Raw genomic sequence first — 27,556 nt, forward strand, 5'->3', positions numbered from 1 at the left:
CCAACGTTCAATTCTCCAAATTGAAAATTCTCTATTGGAAAATTTAGACATCAAATCCAAAATCTTTTGGTAAACGTATTGCTTTGTCCAACAATGTTTATGTGGAAACTTTAACAATAGCAACATCCTAAATGCTTATTTTCCAAAGAAAGTAGATCCCAAGCTAAAGCCAAATTAATGTTAGCCTAAATGTTGAGCACACCTAGCCTTTTAAAGGACTTGAACAGAGAGCACGGAAGAAAAAGGGGATTTATCAATATTTTCCAATGGATTTAAATGCAGTCAATAAATAGACTATAGAGATATAGCGTGGAAACAGGCCCTTCATCCCACCGAGTCAGAGCCGATCAATGATCGCCCGTACACTTAACTCTATCCTACACACTAGGGACAATTTATCGAAGCCAATTAACCTACAAACCTGCACGTCTTTGGAGTGTGGGAGGAAACGAGAGAAAGCCCACATGGTCACAGAGACAATGTACCAACTCTGTACAGGGAGCACCCATAGTCAGGATTGAACCCGGGTCTCTGGCCCCGAAGGCAACAACTCTGTTGTTGCACTACTGGGCCGTCCTTAAGGAAGGAAAGAAAGTCAAGGAAGGAAAAACTGTCAATGGTGCAATTAAGGCAAAAGTACCAGACACATATTCAGCGGAAGAAAGTGTGGGAGTTATAAAACTGTTACATGACTATTTTCTTTTCAAAGTAGTCAAATTGTTAGCTTCCACTATATTCCTAAATGATATTCATCTCAATCACAATTGATTGAATAAACTGAGGTGCAGCCACGCTATGCCCAGTTGAGTTGTTACAAAACAATAACTGGTCCAACAGACCAGTGAAGGTGAAGGATCAAGAAATGGAGTGCCAGGTCACCCTCAGCCAGGAAATGGTGGATTAGGCAGTAAATCTGGTGGCATAATGTGCAGCAATAAATTCAAAGTAGGTTTCTTAAAACTTGGCCTTTATTAAACTCTGTACGGAGCTCCATTTTATTTCACATTACGATACACCAGCTTTGCAAGTGGAGAGAAAAAAAAATGCTCTGCTTTTAGAAAGTTAAGCCATTGTCAAATTATTCTCTTCCCCTATATGTGGAAGAAAATAATCCATTGTAATAACTACTACAATTTCACGCTGTCAAGAAATACAAAAGAAAATCTCAAACATAAAATGAATGGACATTGATTTGTTAGCAGTTCTATGGAATACTATTACAATCCACCTCAGGCCCACTGCTGTTCTGAACCACAGTATCATAATATACAAACAGTCTAGAGCATTCACACTATAACTCTACAGTATTATTAAACATTGGGAAGGGACACCAATTCCTTACAATGTACAGTACATATGGGTAAAAATTGATAAAATAATCACATCTGTACACAATACATGTGCAAACTGTATCTTTAAATACATGGTTCTGGAAGAGTTGATATATACAAAGTATGCAATGGAGGCACCATGGCTATACCCATGGCCTGGAAATACTACACAGCCACCTAATGGTCACCGTCATTTCTTGTAGTTGTGCTACTTTATTTTCCCAAACATTGCAGTTGAATTTAAGGTAGTAGACAACTTGGCATAGTTATAAGGTTTTACCAGCCAACTTTGTTGAACAGGGCAAATAATGCACATTTTACCATTAGGCAGTGTGACCACAAAGCTAGCCAACTGGACTCTACAGGATACGTAATTTAAGAAAGCGAACCTGCTTTTGAAATGACTGAAATTGTAATTCAAGGTTTGTTACATCTTGTAAATTAAAACGAACAAACCTGGAAAACTGAACTAAGTCTGAAAATATCTTTCTTTCTTGTTTTAAAAATACATAAAAAATACAAGTATTATGTCCATTGCCTTGTCTGAATAAATATACTTCACAAGTTGCAAGATAATACATTTTTTTATTTTACACAAAACTCTTCAGGTCTAGAAATTTTTGTTAAATAACTTCATTGTTGTGATATATTTGAAACTTTTTTTGTAATAAAATAAAAACTCTGCAATTACATATAAAAAGAGACAAAATAGTCTTGCTATGGAAATTAGTCTACTGAAAACCAACTACTCCGATGACTGTAAACATTACAAAATTTAAATAAGAAATCTCATTTGCATAACTGTGCTCAAAATCCAACAGCAAAATAGCGGAAGACTTTTTCATTACAGTTTCAGTTTTCAATACACTAGATTTCCTGTAACAATCTATTTTGTCCCATTTCCAAATTACACAAAATAGGGCACTCTGCTCACCGTGTACTTTGGCAGTTCAACATAGCTAATGCTCCCACAACTAAGACTGAACTGGAACCACTAACCCAACCTATGAACTGAGCTGACTGGGCTCGTACAAGGCACCTTCCGTTCCATTACCGGCAAGGCCATTTTTCCCCTGTTGCAGTTAATGTTCTGCAAATGTCTTCAGAGAAAGGTGGTCACACATTCATTTCATTCAGTCACCGAGAGGCTTCCACAAAGTGCCATTTCATGTAATAAGAGTGGACAGTAGTCATCAGTGAAGCTCGTCTCATCTCCAAATTACATTCAACTCCGTGCCTTGCAGTGCTAAAGGAACTAGAAATTAACCAGGCAGAGTGGGAAACTTTTGCTTGAATCCTACTGATAATGCACAAGTCCAATCAGCTGAGTGCTTCCTATGTTAATGTTCCAGGGTTTTTTTTAGCACTTGTGTCATGGCAGCAGGCTGCTGGGGAACGGGTAGGGAAGGGTCATCATCACCTGCACTCTACTGCCACACTGTTTTGGGCTGGTGAAGAGGAAGTAGGACTCATTCCAGTTTCTGAAGAAGCTGAGGATGTACCTGGAGCTGCAGGTGTAACTATAAAATAAAAAAAGACATAAATTAGTACATTATTTATAGAAAGTATTAGCACGGTTTTTCAGTTAACACAGAAGCTCTCTGTAACCATATACTAGGTAAAATATCATGCAATAACAGGTGAAAATCATATGATCTAGATGATGAAAATGTTTTAAGGAGTTGGGAGATGAATCACTCATCCCTATACTGAATCTCTATCATTTAAACATAAAGATTAAAGACTTGATTGAAGGAACAAAGAATTGTACAGCCATATTTGAATGTCATTTAGGAAGCAGAACAACTGTGCAGCTGAGAGAGAAAACTATAAAAGGGTTATAAACAGATAAGAAAATGGAAAACTATGACAGCCGGAATTCTGGCAATGTATAAGGACTTTGGTCGGGGATGACGTGATTGATCCCACCATTAGCCACATTTTCCCATCTCCACCCGTTTCCGTCTTGCGCAGAGACCGTTCCCTCCGCAACTCCTTGGTTAACTCATCCCATCCCACCCAAACCACCCCTCCCCAGGTACCTTCCCCTGCAACCGCAGAAGATGCAACACCTGTCCTTATACCTCCTCCCTCAACTCTGCCCAGAGACCCAGACAATCCTTTCAGATTAGGCAGAGGTTCACTTGCACCTCCTGCAACCTCATCTACTGTGTCCGTTGTTCAAGATGTAGACTCATACATCGGCGTGACCAAACGTAGACTGGGCAATTGTTTCCCTGAACACCTTCGCTCAGTCCGCCTGAACTTAGCTGATCTCCGGTTGCTAAACACTTTAATTCTCCTTCCCATTACCACACTGACCTTTTTGTCCTCGGACTCTTCCATTGTCAGAATGAGGCTAAACGCAAATTGGAGGAATAGCATCTCATATTTCGCTTGGGCAGCTTACAGCCCAGTGCTATGAATATTGATTTATCTCACTTCTGGTAGCTCTGGCATTTCCCCCCCCCTCTCTCTCTCTCTCTCTCTCTCTCTCTCTCTCCCTCCCCCACCCAAGTCACACTAGCTTCTCGTTTTCACCCAACAAACTGCTAACAATGGCCTGTTTCCTTTATCGTTGTTACTTTTTTTTGCATATCTTTCATTCATTGTTCTTTATTTATCTACATCATCACCTATATCTCTCGTTTCCCTTTTCCCTAACCAGTCCAAAGGGTCTCGAACCGAAACGTCACCCATTCCTTCTCTCCAGAGATGCTGCCTGTCCCACTGAGTTACTCCAGCTTTTTGTGTCTATCTTTGAAGTGATCCAACAGTTGTACATGACCACGATCTGACCCGATCTAGGCTCCCACATTCAGTTTGGCAGCATACCCAAGGCAGGAGACATTGGCCCAGGAATGGCTGCAGCACACGCTCACGATTATGTAACCAGAGTTTCATAGGGTTACACAGCAGAAAGTGCTGGAGTACAGCAGTGGCACAGCTGCTGCCTCCCAGCGCCAGAGACACGGGTTCCATTCACACCTCAGGTGTTGTGCAGAGTTCGCACGTCCTGTCTGTGACCATGTGGATTTCATCCGGTTGCTCCAGTTTCATCCCACATCCCAAAGACATGCAAGTTTGTAGGTTAATGGGTCCCTGTAAAGTTGCCCCTAGTGTGTAGGGAGTGGATGAGAAAGTGGGATAACAGAGAACTAATGTGAACATGATTGATGGTTGGTGTGGAGTCGGTGGATCGTAGGGACTGTTTCAATGGCCCTAAAACTCTAATATCTCAAACTAAAACTCAGGCAACATCTGTGGAGGGAATGGAAGTCCATATTTCCAGTTGGGAACCTTCTTTAGACTGATTGTAGTAGGGAGGGAGAAAGCTGGAAAAGAGAGATGGGGACAGGACAGGCATGTGTGGTTTTTTTTATGACAAATGGGGAGTGCAGAGGTGAAAAGAAGACAAAGGGTGTCAGATAAGGAGTGAAGAAGAGGAGTGAAATGTGAAGCCGAAGGGAGTGATATACGTGGAAGAGGACTGGGAGGAAGTGAAAGAAGGTATAATAGGAAAATGAGGGAATCGGAGATAGGAGGTTAGAGATTCCAGTATCTGTAGTTCCCCATGTCTCTCTTTCATTGGGTTACAGCTAAAATCAAATTTACATAAGTTCTCCTTAAATTCCACACTGCTTCAAGTTTAGAAGATTAAGGGCTGATCTATTAGATCAGTGATTCTTAACCTATTGTGGTCGTTTGGGGCTTTGCCGGGGGGTCATTAAGGGGACACAAATAACATATCAATTTGTTGAGCCCATGTTTAGGATCCTAACAAAGGTACATACCACGTACAGTATTTTGTTCGCATATGCGCCTACTGGTGCCAAAAAGGTTAAGAACCACTGTATTAGAATTACTTAAATGGTAAGAGGATCGCTTTATGATGATCAAAGTTTCACAATTTTCCCATCCCCCTCCACACAGTCTATTATACGTCTAAAATCTGGAAGTCCATTCCTTAAAAGACCATGCTTAAATGAAAATTTTAAAATGCCGATTGAAAAAATTAATTGGGAAGGAGTGTCATGGGATACATATTAAATGCTTATTTATATCATTCAACCACAGTTTGCATAGCAATACAGATTTGAAAAGGCTCAGTGGCGGACTGCTGTTCCTAAGCAGAATGAATCATAAACATTATTATTTTAGATACTATAAAGACCATCAATTATATAGAACATTACCTTCTCGTTCTTTCTTTTTTAATCGTTTTCTCCTCCTGTCTATGGATGCTACTTCAGATTTCAAAGACGTGTAGTATTTTCTGATCTCCTGTAACTTGTCCTGTAGAAAAGCTATCCGTTCAGTGCTCGTCAGATTGTTCAAGTCGGCTACAGAAAAGATTAAGTTTTCGAACATCAATTAAAAAAATCAAGTGAACAGGATGAGAACCTCAAATGGAATGTGCATTATTCATTTATCTTCATTACAGAACACTCATTTTCAGGAGGGCAACCTAATGCTCAACTTAAAAATATTTTTCTTTCCATAACATTAAGCCTACCAACATCTTTAATGAATTATGCCCGCACTTAAAGACAACGCAAGGGCAAACATCTATCTTTTTATACTAATAAGAGTCTTGTCTTGTTTGTCTGTCTGAGATCAAGGGACTACGGCAAAACAGTACACAATAGCACAATCTTTTTTGCTGAATCTTACTCAACTTTCTGGGCGGGCGGGGGACAGGTGCCCAGGGGCGGGGGCACGTGCGCGCGGGCACTTGTGGGCGGGACGGGGGCACTTGCGGGCGGGGCGGGAGCACCTGCGGGTGGGGCGGGAGCACTAGCGCGCGAGGAAGGGGCACGTGCCGATCGAGCCCGACCCCACCCGATCCAGCCCGACCAGACCCGATCCAAATCCGACCAAGCCCAACACAGCCAAGCCCAGCGCGGAGTCGGAGATGGCACCAATGTCGCCAAACGGAAAGCGGAGACTTAGATCCCAGCGGATGAGAACGACCAGCAGCTGCTATGAGGCCCCATCGCACCACCAAACCCTTCGCCTCTGGCCCCCCTCCCCGTCATACCGCACTCTCCCCCATGGCTCTTCGCCCGTCTTTTCTCCGAGCTTGCTCCCCCCCAGCCCTCACACCCCTTCCTCCCACACACCCCTCCCCCACCCACAAACCTCTCGTCTCCCCCCCCAGCCTACATCTACTCCCAACCCCCTGCATTGTTTGTGATTCTGTGTGCGTGTGTGTCTGTTATCCCAGAACCACACCAAAACGGTACACAATAGTGCTACAATTTTTGTAGCACTACAGCTCAGCCCACCCAAGTTCCTAGTTTAAGAAAATATATACTTTTAATAGGAATAGATTAAGAAATAATTGATGCTGGGAGACTGAAGCCAACCGCTAATTTGTTATAATAAGAAGGAACTGCGGATGCTGGAATAATTCAACAGATCAGACAGTATCTCTGAAGAAAATAGATCGGAAACCTTTCGGGTCAGGTGATCTGAAGAAGAGTCCCAACCCTAAATGTTACCGATCTATTTTCTACAGAGATGCTGCCTGACCCACTGAGTTATTCCAGCACCTTGTTTATTGTGATAATTGTGTTTGTGGTATTAGTGAACAAAACTGTGACAATCTGAGCCAGATTCTAATGCATAAAATATGAGAAGTATCCTTGAAAAATAATTATTTAATAGTTAAATATGTCAAATGTCGCAGAACAAAAATGAGACGTTGGAAATAAATATCACATCAGACATCTATGGGGTGGGCATACACAGACATTTCATCTGTAAGCACTGAATAGACAAATTCTTGAATTTCTAACATAATAATCAAAAATCAAGATGTTAGTGTGGATTATTATTGTCATGTGAACAAAGATACACTGGAAAAACCTCTGCCTGCTCTCTAGCCAAATGCACCATACACAAGTACAATCAAGTCATGCACAAGTACAACAGGTAGAGCAACAAGAAAAATTACAGAATATATTTTTAAAAAGAACAAGTCAAATTGGGTTGCCTGTAGAACCTGTCTCCATCTTATGCCTGTTGTGTTACGTCATGCAAACTGTGATCTCAATTAATGCTAGATTTCTTTGTGTTCCCACAATAGAGTTCTAAATGGATTACATTTGTGAGTCTTAGATGTTCTATTTAAATTATATTTGGCACCAGAATTTTTTGTTTGTATATTTTATTAAATCAACGAATCCGTTTTTTTCTACTGAAGCAGCTTGTAACATTCATGAAAACAGTGGCATGAATCTTAAGTGGCAGGAAAGTGATAATAGGAATAACTTAAATTGAGTTACTCGAATGATCTATAAACAAAAATGCTGCCTGAAAGGTTTTGCTTTCACTCAAAGGCATGTGCACAAAAAAGTTAGATTGTACTTTAATTAATTAAGTAACTGGAAGCATCAGGAACAGTGAATGGCCCATAAAAGACTACAACAAACTGAAACTTTAAAACATTCTCACCTCTCTTCACATCATCTTCTGGAATCAATTTGATTGATAAGCAAATTAAGTTATTTGAAACATCAACTGACAAATTTTTACTGTAGATCTAATATAGGTTTAAATTAATATCTGCATGCAAAATAATATGTTCCTCACCAAGCTGGAAGCTCCATTTATAAGTTCTGGGTGATGTACCATCTATTCCATCTTTTTCTTTGTCCTTGTCCCCATCTTTACTGTTGGGAGACGTCAATCTTGATGGGGACCTGCCAAGTTTTTGAGACTTATTTGAAGTCTTCACTGGAGTGCATTTATTGGAGTTGTCCGAGACTGGTAAGTCCTCACTATCGCTGCTGTTGCCTTCAAAATATATTATTATTATTAAAAACTTGTAAATGAAACTATTTAAAGCTGTTTAAGTGCCAGCTTCAGAACCTACCAGTTCCATTCTTTTCATTCTTACTGGACACATTTGACCGTTTGTGACTACGCTTTAGTTTCTTGGCAGGTGTCCCATTGTTGCTGTCGTTTATTCTTTTCTGACCTATGTGTAATTGAAATGTTAATGTAAAACATAACACTGCAGCACTTTCACACCACTGAGTAAGTGATATAGTTATCATTACAACAACTTATAGGTTTCATTTAAACATCAAACATTCACACCCGTAATTACAAATCTCAATGGACAGACACTGGTTTAAAGCAAGATCAACACTAAGTTCTTTCTAGAAGAGATTTACGTTGGAATTTTATTCTTAATATTTAAAAAATTTGAAATGCCCAATTTGACTGAGAACGCTTAACAGAATCCCCCCCCCCCCCCAGTAAACAAGGGTGGCAGAGTAGCACAGCTAGCAGAGCTGCTGCTTCACAGCACCAAAGACCCGGGTTCAATCCTGACCTTGGGTGCTGTCCATGCAGAGCTTGCACATTCTCTGTGACCGTGTGGATTTCCTGCAGGTGCTTCAGTTTCCTCCCATATCCCGAAGACATGCGGGTTCGTAGGTTAATTGGCCTCTATAAAATTGCCCCAAGTGTGTTGGGAGTGGATGTGAAAGTGAGGTACCAAAGAATTAATGTGAATGGGTGATAATAATTTGTGTTCAATACCTCTCATTGCAAAATAAACCTCCCATTGGCTCACAAGAATCAACCCATGTGTAGAAATGAAGGTAGATGTCCTAGCTGAATTAAAAACATACAAGCATTGAAAAATCCTTACAAATATGCAAAATAATTAATGTAAATAAATTAATAAGAATCTACTAAGAGAACAGGAGTTTGTGTCATTCACTTGGGACAATAGGCAGTGTTTTTCACGTTAATACCCTGAGAGAAGATTATTCTTGGGAGCAAGTGATAATTCAGAATTTTGATGGAAGAGGAAGGGCCATTCAAGCTGCAGGCTTCCTAAAATGAACTTGGTACAAGCTTCTGTGCAAGTCATTTTCTGTGCAAGTCATTTTCTCAACTAACCAGTCAACAAATGGCTTGCAAAGAATCCCAAGAGAGGGGATGAAACGTCAAAATAAAATGTGTTGATCACAAAAAAACAGACAATCTGAATGATAACATTTTTCAAAGTTCAACCTGCAGCTATTAATGCTGCATAACTTTATAAAGCTCTACCTTTATCCTTGCTCTCAACTTCTTGTACGATGATGCTGCTGCTCGAGCTCATACTGGCATCAAACCCATTGACAGACTCGCTCTCGCATAATCCTTCCTGTGATTCTCCTGCAACACTATCCACTTCAATGGTGATATCACTTTCGCTCTTCACACTGTGAACTTCATCCTGATGAACAGGATTTGTAGAAGTGATCGGCAAAACTTGCTGCATTGAAGTTGACAAAACTGCTATGACTAATTCAGGAGAATTAGATCTTGAGATGCCTGCTCCTATATCTTCACTGCTGCTTTTTTCTTTCTCATCCAAGTCATCCAAATCTACCTCATGACAAAGTAAAGCTTCGGGTCCAATCGGAGGCATTGTATCTTCATCAGTTTTCAATGAAATGTCCTCTTCAATTTCTAAACAGGGAGCTTCCAATTCTTGTTTTATGCACTTCACTGTTTCCATCTCAGATGGAGAAACATCACCATTTTCAAGTTCCAACCTTTCAATCATTTTATATTCCTTATATTCACTTCTAAAGATCTCCTTTTTCTCAGTATCTTCATTTTTCACAATTTGCATTTTCTCTTCACTTTCCCTCCGAAACCTTTTATCAGGTGTTAATTGCTCTGGAGATTTTCTCTTTCCTGGTTTCTTCTCATCATCGACAAGTGCATTTGACAACCCAGTATCAAGAACTGGAATTTCTTCTTCAGTAGCATTAGGGGTCACTGACTGCTTGTCCTCTGAGCTTTCCATTTTTTCTGTGTTTTGTTCACTCTCACTCACTGTTTCCGTGTGATTTGCAAGGGCAGGCTTGTTAATTTCGGAATAAATATCTCGTGTTCTACAACTTCTTCTTCCTTTGCCTTTGGGGGATCTGTCTATCAATTCTTTACGAACATCTTCAGCTGGAGATAACACTTTCTCATCATTGCACAAAGGTTGCGTATTTTCTACCTCCTGCTTCACAGGTATGTCTTTCACATCATCATCACACGGTAACCTTTTGTCCTCTTGCACACAACTATCTTTGAGTCTCTTCCCCTCTGGTTTCTCGTCTTCATCTTTTATGGAAATATTTTCTTCTTTTACCGATTTGCTGGCTGAGGCGTCCAATTCACTTTCATCTGAAGAGTTGGTAGACTCTACAATGAAACACATTAATTTCCATTTATACATTATGGATGAAAAACTAAAATGTAATATAACTTGCACCAAAACATATATTTTCACATCCAATGTAGAGAAATTGTAACGTTTTGCTTTATTCTTGTAAAACACACGATAGCTATTCAAAAGAAAATCATGGCATATGATGGTCACATTAGTATATGATCAAATAGTTGCCAGAAAGTACATTTTCTCTTTTTATCATTAGCGTTAAATACCCACCCACCAGTTGGGTAAACCCTCTACTGACCAAGATGACAAATACTTGATCTTTAATTAAAATCTTGCAATACTGGTTGCTGGGAAGCAGCCTTTACCAACAAAGAACCGAGAATGTCCAAAAACTGGATGTGCTATTGGGATAGACAACTGTCACAAGAGCTGTATCATTTTCATTATTATAAAACAATTGAAATTGACACCATGAGATTGCTTGTTCGTGAACAACATGCTGCTGGTGCCGACGATGGCTGCCATAGTGTACAGCTCCTTGCTGTTTTGTATGTGTTTGTTCATTTGTGTCGTCTGTGAAAACCCTACAAAGATCACTTTCACGAGAGAGGTACTCATTAACATCGGACATACAGTACCTCCAAATATCATTCCGGATTTCTCACTCTCTGGATTATTTGGACATACTCGTCAAGTGGTTGCGTTCAAGGTCTTGAGACAGAGGAGCACCCGTGGGAAGCGCTCTGGAGCACTCACCCGACTCCAGCGACGAGGATCACGCACACCACTCCCGAGCATATTCCTGGCAAACATACGTTCTCTCAATAACAAAGTGGATGAACTGCAACTCCTGCGCCGGACAAACAAGGACTTCTCTCGAGCGGCTGCCCTGTGCTTCACCGAGACCTGGCTGTGCGAGTCGACCCCGGACAGTGCGGTGCAACTGGCTGGCTTCCAACTTCACAGTGGAGGCAGCGAGGAAATCAAGCAGCGGTAGAACATGCTTCTGCACCAACCAGGACTGGTGCAGCGACAACACGGTACTGTCAAACTTCTGCTCTCCCAACCTAAAACCCTTCTTTATAAACTGCAAACCCTTCTACTCTCCAAGGGAATTTAACTCCTTTATTCTCGCTGGAGTTTACATCTCTCCCCATGAGGCGCAAACGCAACTCACTGACCAGGTAATGAGGGTAGAGAGCGACTTCCCGGACTCCATGGTTAATGTTTTGGGGGACTTTAACATAGCTAACCTCAGCTGTGACCTTCCAAAGTACAGAGTTCATATTACCTGCCCCACCAGAGGGCAGAGAACACTTGACCACTGTTACACACCAATCAAGAACACATATCGCTCTGTTTCCTGGGCGGGTCTGGGTCTCTCTGATCATTGTCTAGTTCACCTTATTCCGACCTACAGGCAGAAACTAAAATATGCTAAGCCTGTGGTCAGAACAACAAAAAGGTGGACAAGCGAGGGCATTGAGAACCTACAATCCTGCTTTGTCTGCACGGATTGGAATGTGTTCAGGGAAGCAACCACAAGCCTCGATGAGTATACAATGTATCATCATATCTCAGCTTTTGTGAGGACAGTTGCATTCCAACTAGGACACGGACCTGGTTCAACAACGACAAGCCTTGGTTTACAGTAGAACTCAAGACAGCTCCGCCAGTCTAAAGATGAAGCCTACAGGAGCGGGCCTCTACAGGCAGGCAAAGTACAAGCTGAGAAGAGGAATCAGAGCTGCCAAGGAAAGGTGCTCTGAGAAGTTGTGGAGCAAGTTCTCAGCTAGTGACTCTTCATCAGTTTGGAAGGGCTTGCAAGAAATCACCAGCTACAAGAGGAAAGCCCCCTGCTCTTTGGACAATCGTCAGCTGGCCAACGACCTGAATGAATTCTAATGCAGGTTTGACAAGCAGAAACGTAACCTTTGTACCCCATCCCCCCTCCTCAACCAACATTCACACCTACTCACAGCCTGACCCCAGTCTGAAAAGACTGGACCCTTCTACACCCACTGCTCCCCAATCACCACTTCACACCCAATTACATCCTGACTGCAAAAGACTGTGGCCTCTTCCACAACCTGTCCCCTCCATGCTGCACAACATCACTTCTCCATCATCAACAATAAAAATAGGAGATGGAGAGGCTGTTCAGAAGACAGAAAAGTCGGGAAATCTCCAGGACCTGACAATGTTTCCCCCTCTACTCTCGAGCTCTGTGCCAAAGTACTGGTCTACACAGTCATTTTCAACCAGTCTCTGCAATCCTGTACTGTCCCTACCTGCGTCAAAGTCTCCACTATTGTCCCTGTGCCCAAAAAGGCAGGGATTACTGGTCTTAATGACTACAGGCCTGTCGCACTGACCTCTGTAGTCATGAAGACCTTTGAAAGGCGTGTGCTGGCCAAGCTGCAAAATATCACAAGCCTCTGCAGTTTGCATATCAGGCCAATAGATCTGTGAATGACGCAGTCAACCTGGACCTGCACTTCATCCTCCAGCACCTAGACCGCCAGGGGACCTATGCGAAGATTTTGTTGGTTGATTTTAGCTCTGCATTCAACACCATGGTGCCAGAGCTACTACACTCCAAAATCTCCAAGTTGACTGTGCCTGAACCCCTCTGTCGGTGGATCACCAGCTTCCTGACAGACAGGAAGTAGCATGTGATGCTGGGAAAGCACATCACGTATCCACAGACCCTCAGCATTGGAGCACCGCAAGGCTGTGTACTCTCCCCTCTCCTCTACACCAATGACTGCACCTCCACTGACTCCTCGGTCAAGCTTCTCAAGTTTGCAGATGACACAACCCTGATTGGACTGCTCCAGGCTGGGGTGGAATCTGAATGAATGAATGAATACGTTTATTGTCATTGCACAATACTGTGCAACGAAATTCCATTACATCTCCTCCGGTTAAAAAAATACAAACACGACAACCATTGACACATATGTACACTTATTAATAAAATAATAAATAAGTATTTTAAAAGAATTTGGCAGCATTTCTTGGAATTACATTTTGCTTCCCCAGTGTTCTCTGTTGGAATTAAGCTCTTTTATCGCACATGAGTAGAAACTATTTTTTAGTCTACCGGTGCGAGCCTTCAGAGACCTGAATCGCCTCCCAGAGGGTAGCAGAGTGAAAAGGTGGTTGGCAGGGTGGGATGTGCCCTGCTTGATATTTGTGGCCCGGCGCAAGCATCGGGCCCTATATATAACATCCAAGGAGGGCAGTTGAGCGTTTGTAATGCTCTGTGCAGTTTTTATAACTCCCTGCAGCGCCCTCCTCTCAGCCACAGTACAGCTAGCAAACCACACCAGGATTCCATAGGAGAGGATACTTTCCACGGCGCATCGGTAGAAGGACAGCAGCAGCGGCTGTGAGACATTTATTCTCCGCAGAGACCTCAGGAAATACAGCCGCTGATGTGACTTCTTCACGAGAGTGACGGTGTTCATTTGCCATTTGAGGTCCTGGGAGATGTTTATTCCCAGGAACTTAAAGCCAGTGACTCTCTCCACCATGTCTCCTTTGATGTATAAGGGAGCAGGTTCCTCTCTCCTCTTCCTCCTGAAGTCAACGACCAGTTCTTTTGTCTTTGATGGGTTGAGTACCAGGTTGTTTTTGGTACACCAGACAGTCAGTTTTTGGACTTCATCCCTGTAGGCAGACTCGTCGTTGTTGTTTATCAGTCCCACCACAGTCGTGTCATCCGGAAACTTGATGATCCTGTTTGTACTGTGTGTTGGTGCACAGTCATAAGTGTATATTGTATACAAGATGGGACTCAGCACACAACCTTGTGGCGCTCCTGTGCTGAGCGTCAGGACTGGGGAGTAATTGGACCCCATCCTGACAGTCTGTGGGCGGTCTGTTAAAAAGTTCTTAATCCATCCGCATGTGTTTGCATTAACACCCAGATCAGACAGTTTGTCCACCATTCTGCTGGGGATGATGGTATTAAATGCAGAACTAAAATCTACAAATAACATCCTCACATATGAGCCAGGACGCTCCAGATGTGTCAGTGCAGAATGTAGAGCTATGTTGATGGCATCCTCCGTTGACCTATTAGCTCTATATGCAAACTGATGCTGATCCAGGGTGGATGGGAGTGAGGACTTAAAGTGGGCCAGGACCAGCCGTTCAAAACACTTCATCACCGTTGAAGTGAAAGCAACAGGTCTATAGTCATTCAAGCTGGTAATGGATGGTTTTTTGGGTACAGGCACGATGGTAGCAGTCTTAAAGCATTTAGGGACAGTGCACGTTGACAGAAAGAGGTTAAAGATGTCGCTAAAAACCTCCGCGAACTGGTCTGCACAGTCCCGCAATACTCTCCCTGGGATGCCATCTGGGCCAGCAGCCTTCCTGGGGTTGACCCTGCGGAGTGTTCTTCTGACGTCCTCCGTACTCACTGTGAGTGGCACAGTGAGTGCCAGGTCGTCAGTGCTGGGTGCGGCTGCAGGTGCAGGCTCCGCCTCATTCAGCTCAAAACGGGCGAAAAAGTGGTTGAGCTCCTCAGCTAGCGAGTTGTTACTGCTGCTGATGATCGGCCCCCCCTTCCCCTTGTAGTTTGTGAGTTGCTGAATGCCCTGCCAGACACGCCGAGGGTCCCTCTTGTTAAAATACCCCTCTAACCTTCTTCCATAGGCTGTCTTTGCCTCTTTAATGGCTCTCTTTAGTTTAGATCTGGCAGTGCTGTACAATTCATCACTGCCAGATCTAAAGGCCGAGTTGCGTTCCCTCAGCAGTTTCCTGGCATCCCTGGTCATCCATGGTTTGTTGTTTGGATAGCACCTGACCTCCCTGTCGACAGTGACGTTGTTGATACAGTTCTGTATATAGAACATGACTGTGGATGTGTATTCTTGTATGTCCTGGTTTGCAACCAGGTCCCACTCGGTGCGCTCAAAACAGTCCTGAAGTTGGGCGGCAGCGCCCTCGGGCCAAGTCTTTATGTTTCTCACACTGGGCTTGGTTCTCATAATGAGAGGTCTGTATGCCGGGGTGAGAAAGAGTGATAGATGGTCAGACTGGCCGGGGTGAGAAAGAGTGATAGATGGTCAGACTGGCCGAGGTGAGGGAGAGAGGAGGCTTTGTATCCATCCTTAATGTTGCTGTACACGTGATCCAGTGTATTTTGACCTCTCGTCGGACACGTGACATGCTGGTGGAATTTAGGGAGGACAGTTTTTAGATTAGCCTGATTGAAGTCTCCAGCCACGATGAAAATCCCATCAGGGTGCGCAGTTTGTAGTTTGTTGATTGATGCTAGCAGGGTGTTCAGTGCTAGCCTGACGTTGGCACTTGGTGGAATATAAACAGCCAGAATAACGCCAGCTGTGAACTCCCGCGGCAGGTAGAAGGGTCGACATTTCAATGTAATAAACTCCATGTCTGGTGAACAATGTCTCTCGACAACGTTTACATTTGTGCACCATTTATCATAGGAGTAAATACATAGTCCCCCTCCTCTGCTCTTACCGGAGTCACTGCTCCTGTCGGCCCGGTGTGCTGTGCGACCTACCAGATTGATGGCCTCGTCCGGGATCCCAGCGTGAAGCCAGGTCTCAGTTACCACCATAATCGAGCAGGTTTGCACAGTTGTGTTTTCTTCATTGATCAGCTCCAGCTCGTCCATCTTGTTGCTGATCGGGCGTTCGTCAAATAAATGCTGGGTAGCGCTGGTCTGTAAGGAGCTTCCTTTACCCTAGCGTGAATGCCGGCTCGACAACCGCGCTTCTGCCGCCTCCGTCTGCGCCGCCTCCCGCACCGTCCGTTCGGTATGGTGATCCACTCGGACTCCGCTGGGCGGGTGATTTCTGGCGGGATGTAATCGTTGTGGGAGCTTCTTGCGAACTCTAGTTCGCTACACAGCGTCCCAATCCTTAGAAGGTCCTGCCGGTTGTATGTCGAGTCGCAGGTCCACAGACAAACGGACAAAACAGACAAAAACAACAACATCCACACGGGGGAGAGCAAAGCCGCTGCATTCAGGTGCGCCGCCATTTTCCTGCCTACAGACAGGAAGTGACACAGCTGGCGTCCTGGTGCCATCGCAACAACCTGGAGCTCAATTCTCTTAAGATTGGTCCAATTCTATACGGCCATCGTAGAGTCCGTCCTCACCTTCTCCATCATGGTCTGGTTTGGCTCAGCCACCAAGCACGACATCCAGAGGTTGCAGCAAATCGTCCGATCAGCTGAGAAGGTTATTGGCTGCAATCTTCCCTCCATTGATGAACTGTTCACTGCAAGGGCCAGGAAGTGAGCAGGTAAGATCATCTCTGACCCCTCTCACCCTGGCCACAAACTCTTTGAATCACTTCCCTCTGGAAGGTGACTCCGGACTGTCAAAGCTGCCACAGCCAGACATAAAAACAGCTTTGTTCCACGAGTAGTAGCTCTAATCAATAACTAAAAATCTATAGCCTCCTTTGGCTCTGGTATTTTATTTAATTCATATGTTTAATCAATAATGTTTTATTGAGTTGAAATCTACCCAAGAAGAATGTGAGGTGCTGTAACACGTTATTTTATTGAGTCTTCAAAACAAAAATAAATAGCATGAAAGCACTTTAGCTAGTCTAGTTCAGTTGAATCGGGCAAATTCACAAAATTAATCTCGTACCTTTTTAATGATAAACATGCAGAGCTCTTATTGGCTTTTGACAGATTCAGACCTATCACTACTATCAGCCATGTAAATTATTGTACTGGCTCAAAACGCATGTCTATTTAGAAGTAGCAGCGCAAGCGAGTCCATCAAAAATTTCACAATTTAGAGATCAAATTTCAATATGCTATTTCATCGCTCACTTTTAAGGAACCGAGGAACAGTATGTCCCCCAATCCCTTTGTTCTGGCCACATGTGAATATTGATATTTGGGAATATTTTGTGGGCATCAGCAAAAGTTAATCAAGCAAAAGTATTAAAATAAAAGGAGCTACCTCTGATCACAAAATGCATTCACGACCCTCAAAGGTTCAGAATAAAGACACAATCTTAAAATGCGAGCCAGGCTACTCAGAGAAGTAACAAAATATATTTTTCAACATTACTGTTCTTCACATTAACTTAATTATATAAAAATAAGCAGTAAATTCAAGTCAAACAGAGACGGAGTTCCGCTGATCTACCGTAAAGGAATGGACCAAAGGCAAGTGGATGGTGGAAGATCATCCATAAACTCTGCAAATGGCATCACAGGCCTTATTATCAGTACTCTGAATGCATCACAAATGAGGCAATTGTGGAAAATGAGTACAAGCCCCAACAATGGAAATGATTAAGTTAACAAATAGTAATCTGTACCATTTGATGCTTTGTCCGAATCATATATCCCAGAGCTACGCCTGGTGCGTCTGCGAGGAAAACCTGGAGAAAGCAGACATTAAGGGGTGGTAAATAATCAGTTAAAAATGAAATCATTCATCGAATTAAAGAAGCTAAGCACATTTGCCTTTGCCAATTGGAAATTGAGATGTGAAACCAATTCAATGGAACTTGAAATTTGAGTGTTATTAATTGTCAAGAGGTCAAATATTCCTATCAAATTACTGATGGCAACTGTGGAGTGTTACCCATTTGCTCATTACAGATGAATGAATTAGCAAGGGGGAAAGCGTAAAAAACAAACTTAAAGACTTTAATGCAATTGCAGGCACTTAACAATGATGCGCATAATTTATTGACTATGAATATCATGAAACACCTGAAAGTCTCCAAGGGTAGAGTGTGTCATTTAGTCATTTATACCTTCCACTCCATTGAGAAGGGGTGGAGATTCTGATGCATTACTCCGCACACTTCTGGTCCCACTTTTCCCGTCGGAGCCTGGAGTCCTCGATAAACTCCTCGGAGAATTGGAAGTCGGCGTGGATTTCAAACTAGGGCGGCCACGTTTTAATTTATTGTGCTTATCCTCATTTTTATCCCTCTTTTCTTGGTCCTGGTTACTCTGCAATTTAACAAATGGAACAATTAGGATCTGCCCAACATATACAGCCCTCCTGCACAATAATACACCTCAAGATGTTTCACAAATGAGTTAACAAACTAAATCTTACAATGACCTCTAAACCAAATTTTAAAATGGGCGAGAAAATCTTGGTCATTTTAATCAATGTCTTAAATGAGATGAGAGAGGAAGAGGAAGGGAATTCCAGAGGTTAAGTCCTGGTCAGCTAAAGACGCGCCACCATAGATGATACGCAAAAGCAACAAAAACTGATGCACTGCAGATATTCAAGGACTTTAGAGCTGGAAAATGTAACAGAAAAAAGAATAAAGCCATTGATGTTATTCAGAAACATCTGAAGAACAGTAATGCCAAGACTTTTGTGAGTTTATACTTAACGCAAGTTGTTCGGGACATAACATATCAACGGTTCTTGTGCCATAGTAAAACATACATAGAACATAAAAAGTAAAGTACAGCACAGGAAATATCTCCTTTAACTCACAATGCTCTTGCTGAACACAATGCCAAGATAAGCTGATCTCATCTGGCTGAAGATCAGTTCCATACCATTCTATTCCCTGCATAACCATGTGGCTATCTAAAAAGCCTCTTAAATGTTGTTACTATGTCTGCCTCCACCACCACCTCTGACACCATGTTCCAGGCATCCACCACCTTCTCTGTAACAACAATCTGCCCTGCGTATCTCATAGAATGTAGAACGTGGAACAGACTAGCACAAGAACAGTCATTAGACTCACATTGCCTGTGCCGAGTATGAAGACAAAACCATCTCTTATCCACCTGCACACAATCCATATGCCTTTACAAAAATCTCTTCAATGCTACATTATACCTGCCTCAACCACCACCCCCAGCAATGCATTCCAGGAACACGCACACACACTTCCATCATGAACCTCTGCAGAACATCACTGACCACAAGCCTCCAGCCTGAATATTGTTTTTCCATCATATTCCATCATATTGTTTTTCCATGATTCTTCTATCAGTAAGACATTTCAGAATCCATACAACCAAGCCACTGTTAATTCTATGCATCTTAATCTTCTGGGTCAGCCTACCGCAGGGAACTTTATCAAATGCTTTACTAAATCCTTGAGGACAACATAACCTCCTTCATTGATCACCTTTGTCACATTTAAAAAAAAACTCAATCACTTTAGTAAGACACGACATGCCACGTACAAAGTTATGCTGGCTATTTTTAATTAACTCACTCTTCCAAATGGCAGTAATTTGTATGCCGAAAAAACTTCTCCAATAGCTTTCCAATCAATGGCGCAGGCTCACCGGCCTATAATTGCCTGGACTCTCTCTCCATTAGCAACTCTCCAGCCCTCCAGGACCACATCCGAGGCTAGAGAAGATGCAAAGATCTTCGTCAGGGCTCCCACAATTTCCTCTCTCAACCTGGGATAGATCCCATCAGAAGGTACACAAAATTGCTGGGGAAACTCAGCGGGTGCAGCAGCATCTATGGAGCGAAGGAAATAGGCGACGTTTTGGGCCGAAACCCTTCTTCAGATCTGATAGATCCCATCAGCCTCTGATGATTTATACTGCTTAATGCTCTTCAAGTGCCTCATCACCTCCTCCTTCCCAATCTCGAACTGCCATTGCATATTAGTATTCTCCACAACAATCTGCAACCTCCATGTTCTTCTCCTGGGTGAAAATAGATGCATGGTACTCGTTCAGTGCCACTAATGCAAAGTTCTCATTCAGTATTCTCCTTGAAACTTTGCCCATCTCTCCATAGATCCATTCCAAGCTGCTGTCTGTCAAGGCCTGAGACAAAGGTGCAGAATCTAATTGCCATCTTTAGAAGGTAAATATGGTGAGATCTATTGCAGCGACCTGCAAGCCGATTTCCAGTTTTCATTTACTTCCAGAAAAGGGATAGAGACATGAAACAGTGATTGTTTCTTTTTCCACAAATACTATCTCACCTCATGAATCTTCCAGCATTTTTTGTTTATATTTCAAATTGGCAGTATCTACATTTTGTTTTCAATGTTCCAGTTATTCATATTGGACTTAAATGTGTAAAAGAACAATGTGCTAATCGAACCCACAATTATTCCTCAATGTAATGTTTGTTTGATCTTGTCACAAACGGCAGAACGCATCTTACTTTGGAATACTAGATATGAGATTTATTATTGACATTACAGTTGAATTATTAAACTACTACTTTTAACCCGTAGAATAGATCAGATTGAATATTAGTTTGAAATGAACTTGAAAATATCATAATTTATATAATAGAGATAAAATGGAACTTAAATTCTGCTGACTCACAGAACAGGCCTGAAGGATTGAATTCCTACATTCTCAGTGAAGGAGAGGAAAAGACCAAGATACTAAATCAAAACAGTGGCCTACCTCCCACACTAGACCCCTATCAGCTCACCTACCGCAAGAACAGGAGTACGGAGGATGCCATCTCAACGGCACTCCACTCCGCCCTCTCCCACCTCGACAACGTGAGAATGCTGTTCATCGACTATAGCTCAGCATTTAACACCATTATCCCCACAAAACTGATCACCAAACTCAGCGACCTGGGCATCGACCCCTCCCTCTGCAACTGGATAATGGACTTTCTAACTAACAGACTGTTAGTCTGTTAGGTCAGACAACCACACCTCTTCAACCCTCACCCTGAACACCGGCGTTCCACAGGACTGTGTGCTGAGCCCCCTCCTCTACTCCCTCTTCACCCACGACTGCACGCCTGTACATGGTTCCAACACCATCATCAAGTATGCAGATGATACAACGATGATTGGCCTCATCAGCGACAACGAGGCCTATAGGGAGGAGGTCCAGCTCCTAGCAGCATGGTGCGCTGACAACAACCTGGCCCTTAACTCCAAGAAGACCAAGGAGCTCATTGTGGACTACAGAAGGTCTAGGGGTGGCATGCACACCCCCCTCCATATTAACAGGACTGAGGTGGAACGTGTTTCCAGCTACAAGTTTCTGGGGGTCAACATCTCTGATGACCTCTTTTGGACGCACAATACCTCAACACTGGTCAAGAAGGCTCACCAGCGTCTCTTCTTCCTGAGGAGACTAAAGAAGGTCCATCTGTCTCCTCAGATTCTAGTGAACTTCTACCGCTGCACGATCGAGTGCATCCTTACCAACTGTATCACAGTATGGTATGGCAACTGCTCCGTCTCCGACCGGAAAGCACTGCAGAGGGTGGTGAAAATTGCCCAACGCATCACCGGTTCCTCACTCCCCTCCATCGAGTCTGTCCAGAGCAAGCGATGTCTGCGAAGGGCGCGCAGCATCGTCAAGGACTGCTCTCACCCCAGCCACAGTCCGTTTACCCTCCTCCCATCCGGGAAGCGCTACAGGCCTCTCCGTTGCCGGACCAGCAGGTTCAGGAACAGCTACTTCCCTGCGGCTGTTACACAACTTAACTCTGCACCTTGGTGATTGTCAGTCACCCCCCCCCCCGGACACTCCCTCCCCCAGAAAAATTGCACTAATGTACATATATATATTCTGCTGTTCATTATTCTATGTTCGCTCTTCTGGGTGAGATGCTAACTGCATTTAGTTGTCTCGGTACTGTACACTGCACAATGACAATAAAGATTGAATCTGAATCTGAAAGTGTTTTGCAGGGCAGTCTTCAACACTGACTGAAAGCATGGCAACATTAACTTTTTTCCTTTGTCACCGCAAATTAGTTTTCTTCATAATACGTTGTAAAAAACAAGGTAAAGTGGTTTCCCCAGAACAGGATTTACTCAGTACCTTCAATTTTCTTCTATGTTTTCCCTTTGGGGCACCTTTTTCGGAAGGCCAGATAATTCGATCACCCTTTACCCATTCATCATACCTGAATGGAAAAAAAAGGAGGCAACTTAAACTTTCAAAACTACACAATTGCATTAAGAACAATTAAGACTAATATCATGCCTAGAATTGTCTAAATCTGTTCAAACTATTGTCTGTCTGTCTCTCTCTCTCTCGATACATACACATACATATATATACACATATAAATACACACACACACACATATATAAAACAAACCCTCATCTTATTTGTTCTATTTATTTAGTTTATTTAGAGTTCTGGCCTCTGCCACCTGCTGGACCGTTCGTTGCTCAGCCCCATGGGTCCCACTTGGTCTAGTGTGTGCGAGTGGGAGTGATCACATTTGCTCTAAATAACTACGCCCTAACGGTAACATTTTTAATATATTCCGATTGAGATTTATCTCGTGTACTCCGAAATTGCCTCATTGGAAAAATTCATGCTCAAAAATCTCAAATAAGTTTTGGGAGTTGAGCTAGGGAGTGAGGGGGAGGGAAGGAGGAGAGGGGAAAGAAGAGGGGGAATGGAGGAGGGTAGGGGAAGGAAGAGGGATGGCGAGGCGCACTTGGGGTGGGTTTAAGGTGAGAAATAGACAATAGACAATAGGTGCAGGAGTAGGCCATTCGGCCCTTCGAGCCTGCACAAGCGTCACAACGGGGAGCTCTGGCGTCACAACGGGAACCTGTCAGGTGCGCCTGCGCAGTTGGGGCTATGGGTGAGTGGTGGAATATTGCGTTCAGGGACCAGCCCTCCCGTGTCACTGGGAGCCAATGGGTCTGGTTTATTTTTAAACCTTGCAAAACATTACCGTGTACAGATTGCATTGTGACTGTGGGCTGGAGCTGACAAAATTTAGTAATTGTTATCCAGATCAAAGATCGCCTACTAATAACAAATAATCACTTCCATGAGAACCGAGGTGAGAGTATAACTGAACACACCGAACCAGAAGGCTAAGAACTCCAAATCTAAAATTACACAAATCAAAAGAATACAATTGGAATAATAAAAACCAAATTACTAATTTAATGTACCTTATTTCTCGGCAATGAAGACGCACCCCTAATTTAAGTTGCTAAACTTTGAAAAAAGGATGGCGGGACAGGATCATAGGTTTAGTTTAGTCCAGAGGTCAGCAACATCGCTTGCGTGCCCCGGGACTGGCTGCAGTTCCCAAATCCCTCGCGTCCCTGGGACCAGCACAGTTCCCAGATCCCTCGCTTCCCCAGGACTGGCTTCAGTTCCCAGATCCCTCAAGTCGCCGAGACTGCATTCAGTTCCCAGATCCCTCGCGTCCCTGGGACTAGCTGCAGTTCCCAGATCCCTCGATCCCTGGGACTAGCACAGTTCCCAGACTCCTCGCTTCCCCGGGACTGGCTTCAGTTCCCAGATCCCTCAAGTCGCCGAGACTGGATTCAGTTCCCAGATCCCTCGCGTCCCTGGGACCAGCTGCAGTTCCCAAGTCGCCTGCCTCCCGGCCGCTCGCAGCCACCCGAGCTACTTCCCTCCCCAGGCCAGACTCCCCACACGCTATGAAAGGAAGTCTTTCCCCCCCCCCCCCCCCCAAGCGGTGCTGTCCTCTTACAACCGCTTTCCATCAGCTGCCAGCGATGAGGGATAGACTTGGCTACCCTCAGTAGAGCAACATCGTTCTTGATGTTGCTGTACTGAGGGATAGCCGAGTCTATCTTACTTGGCTAGCAACCCAACCTTCGGCCTCCAAGATGCAGGTAAATTTTCGTGCCTTATTTTTGGGTAAAAAAAAAGTGTCTTCATTGCTGTGCAATATGGTACTTATTGATGCATGGTGTTCATTTTCTTTATCCCAAAATCATCACATAGCAAGTGAAGCGAGTACGGTCAAATATAGTCACAGTGGTGCAGAACTTCCCAATAAATTATTTCTTTTTAAGGCTTTCTGATTATTTCTTTTATTTAACAGGGAACATGAACTACTTATTCATTATCTTCATGGGATCTGAAGTTGCTTATACTTGTTTTCAACTTTATTATTAGAAGTTCCCAGACAATGTTATTTGTGTGTTGTTGCATTAATGGGCCTGTAAAGCCATACCAAGTAAGAATTTATTGTTCCATTGCCAGTACATATGTGAATTAAACACTCAGAAAAGTGTTTAAATTGTCATATGCCCGACCACAGAACAATAAAATTTGTATCTGCTGCAGCAACACAGTAAAAGAGGATGGGAAAAACCATTAAAATAATTTGCGGTGCTAACAGCTTAAATACTTTAACTTTGTTAGCAAGACAACAGAGATTGTGATCGATTTCATGAAATACACATACATTGACAGTGCCAAAGTAGAAATGATTCAAAGCTTCAAGTTCTTTGGAGTAAATATCACCAGTAACTTGCCCTGGACCAGCCATATTGAAGTTCAGCATGACCCCAACTCACCAACTTTTACAGATGCGCCATAGAAAGGATGGTTTGGGAACAGCTCTACCCAAGATTGCAAGAAATTGCAGGAATTGTGGATGTTGCCCACACCATCACACAAACAAATCATCCTTACATTGACTCCATCTACACTGAACGCTGCCTCGGCAAGACCACCAGCATAATAAAGGACGTCTCACCCCAATCACTCCCTCTTCTCCCCTCTCCCATCAGGTAAGAGGCAAAAACTCAAACCTCCAGATTGGGGATGATCAACCATGATCACATTGAATGGCGGTGCTGGCTTGAAGGCCTACTCCTGCACCTATTGTCATATTCAGAGTCAGTTTCTTCCCAGCTGTTATCAGGCAACTGAACCATCCTATCGCCAACTAGAGAGCAGTCCTGACCTACCATCTACCTCATTGGAGACCCTAGCTCATCTTTAATCAGACTTTCCTGGACTTTATCTTGCACTAAACATTATTCCCTTTATCCTGTATCTGTTCACTGTGGATAGCGCAATTGTATAGGCTTTTCGCTGACTCCATAGCATGCAACAAAAAAGCTTTTCACTGTATCTCGATACATGTGACAATACTTATCCAAATGCAGCAGAACAATTAAAGGTCACACAGCTAATTTTTAAAATAGAGATTAATGTTGCATTTAAGACATTCCCAAGTAAACCTTACTACCACAATACAAAAATAATTGAAAACATCACATTAATAACAATTAATGTTTGTTATGCCATATCTATTACCTTGTATTCCAGCCATAGTAATGTACCAAATAGATCACCTCTCCGTCGTCAACTTCAGATTTTCTAATATTGGCTTCGTAGATTTTCTGATTTTTCCCACGTCCATATTTTACTTTGACTTTGCTTCCAGAAGGAAACCTTTCAAATTCATTATCTTCGTCTTCGTCTTCCTCCTCCTCCTCCTCCTCCTCCTCCTCCTCCTCCTCCCCTTCATCATCCTCTTCCTCCTCATCCCCATCTTCCTCCTCCTCATTCCCATCTTCCTTTTTATTTTCATCTTCTCTATTTATTGAGAAAAGAGAGAATTATGATTAAAAATATGATAATGCACATTTACGAGTCAGGAGTGTAATTCTCATAAATACTGTCTATGGGACAATGAAATACATCAGCTGCTGCTTTATAGGCCCATTAACACAATATACAATAATTAACACTATAAATTAATAATCAGTAATACCAGACCCACCAAAGTACAAATCTGAAGTTCATAATGCAACCAAAATAAAGTCCATAATAGATCATATTTTTTGAGCAGTGGTTGATGATGGGAAGGTCAATACCATTGATGGACCGGGAAATGTCTACCACCTACTGCAGCCTCCTTAGTTATTTGCATTCAAGTTACTGAACCAGGCCATGATGCAACCAGTCTACCTGCTCTTAAATACATTTGTAGATTTTCACAATGGCAGCATTGTTAAATGCACTTTCAATTGGCTCAACACCAAAGAAACCAGATTTTATTCAGGGAATATAAAAGTTTGCAGGTCCCAGGATTCTTTTCAATTTGTCTGCATCCTTTCCTACATTTCTTGAACTTTGCCACGACAGACGTATTGGTCATTAACGAGATTGTGCTGTGAGCAAATTGTTTGCCACTCATGCCCACACACGAGGAAAAATTTGTGGCTTGGGATATGTTTTGGGTCATCCCAAAATTGTAAAAGGCATGACAAAAAAAACAAATACAAAAAAAGTTTGTACATTTTAAGATAATTCACAGTAACTTTATGTATAAGAAATCCTGCCCATATCCAATAACTGAGCAAGGGTAACAATGAAATTCAAGCAACTAAACAATTTACAAATACAGATGCAGCTCATACTCTTCAGTGCCCCTTTAACGCAAGCCCTTTTCAAATATTTTTCTTAAACAACGCATCACGTTACATTCAAGAACAAGATTTAGTGTAATACATACTTGCTTTGCCTTTCCACTTCGTTTTCTTCCCTCTCTTCATCACCTTCCTCCTCATGCTCACATTTCTTTTCAGAGTCATCTTTCTTATTCCTCTCTGCCCTATTTTTGGGTGTGGGTGTATTTTTCTCCTGTGCTGCATCCATTTCTTTCTCCTTTTTATTAGAATCTTCCTTTGACTCCTTATATTCTTTATTATGTTCCTCGTTCAGCTTTTCTTCTCCACTGACCTCTTTGATTTCTTTTTTGACTGGCGTTGCATTTCTCCTCCGACCCTGAAGATGAATAAATTAATTTAATTTCAACACGTAATTAAAACTGCAATGTGCAAAGTTAAGAGTCAATTTTGCAAGTTACATACGCTCTTCAACAAAAGTCTTGAGGAATAATTGTGTTCCACCAGGGGGTACTTTGTGGCAAGTTCCGCCTTCCGTTTATTGAAACATAGAAAACAGATGCAGAAGGCCATTTGGCCAGCACCGCCATTCAATAGGATCATGGCTGATCATCCTAAATCAGTACCCCGTTCCTGCTTTTTCTCCATATCCCTTGATCCCATTAGCTCCAAGAGCTATATCTAACTCTCTCTAGAAAACATCCAGTGAATTGGCCTCCACTGCGTTCTGTGGCAGATAATTCCACAGATTCACAACTCTGGGTAAAGAACTTTTACACTTAAGCATAATTGGTATCTGGCTTGCATATTTCAATTATGATCTACATGCAAAAGTTATTACAAAGCAATTATTTGAAAAACCTGTTACGTGAAGTTTTATCCTCCACAGGCACGTGCGCAAATAACTTGATTAAGTGGCCAGCAGC

At 42.8% G+C, this 27,556-nt stretch overlaps 1 protein-coding gene across 4 annotated transcripts in view; it reads right to left on the reverse strand.

The window, feature by feature from the left end:
* Positions 1 to 950: 950 nt before the first annotated feature.
* The window catches only part of arid4a (AT-rich interaction domain 4A), a 94,181-nt gene continuing 67,575 nt past the window's right edge, over positions 951 to 27,556 (reverse strand). For all 4 annotated transcript variants that reach the window (XM_033027194.1, XM_033027196.1, XM_033027195.1 and 1 more), the window contains exons 16-25: positions 26,738 to 27,009; positions 25,534 to 25,815; positions 22,300 to 22,384; positions 18,297 to 18,498; positions 17,853 to 17,915; positions 9,405 to 10,541; positions 8,212 to 8,316; positions 7,929 to 8,132; positions 5,528 to 5,674; positions 951 to 2,851 (exon numbers count right to left, since the gene is read on the reverse strand). In XM_033027194.1, the coding sequence (XP_032883085.1) occupies positions 2,748 to 2,851; positions 5,528 to 5,674; positions 7,929 to 8,132; positions 8,212 to 8,316; positions 9,405 to 10,541; positions 17,853 to 17,915; positions 18,297 to 18,498; positions 22,300 to 22,384; positions 25,534 to 25,815; positions 26,738 to 27,009 (2,601 nt within the window). In that variant the 3' untranslated portion in view covers positions 951 to 2,747. The remainder of the gene's footprint in view (positions 2,852 to 5,527; positions 5,675 to 7,928; positions 8,133 to 8,211; positions 8,317 to 9,404; positions 10,542 to 17,852; positions 17,916 to 18,296; positions 18,499 to 22,299; positions 22,385 to 25,533; positions 25,816 to 26,737; positions 27,010 to 27,556) is intronic.

Source organism: Amblyraja radiata, chromosome 9, assembly GCF_010909765.2.
Source record: "Amblyraja radiata isolate CabotCenter1 chromosome 9, sAmbRad1.1.pri, whole genome shotgun sequence".
In the NCBI taxonomy this organism is placed as follows: Eukaryota; Metazoa; Chordata; class Chondrichthyes; order Rajiformes; family Rajidae; genus Amblyraja; species Amblyraja radiata.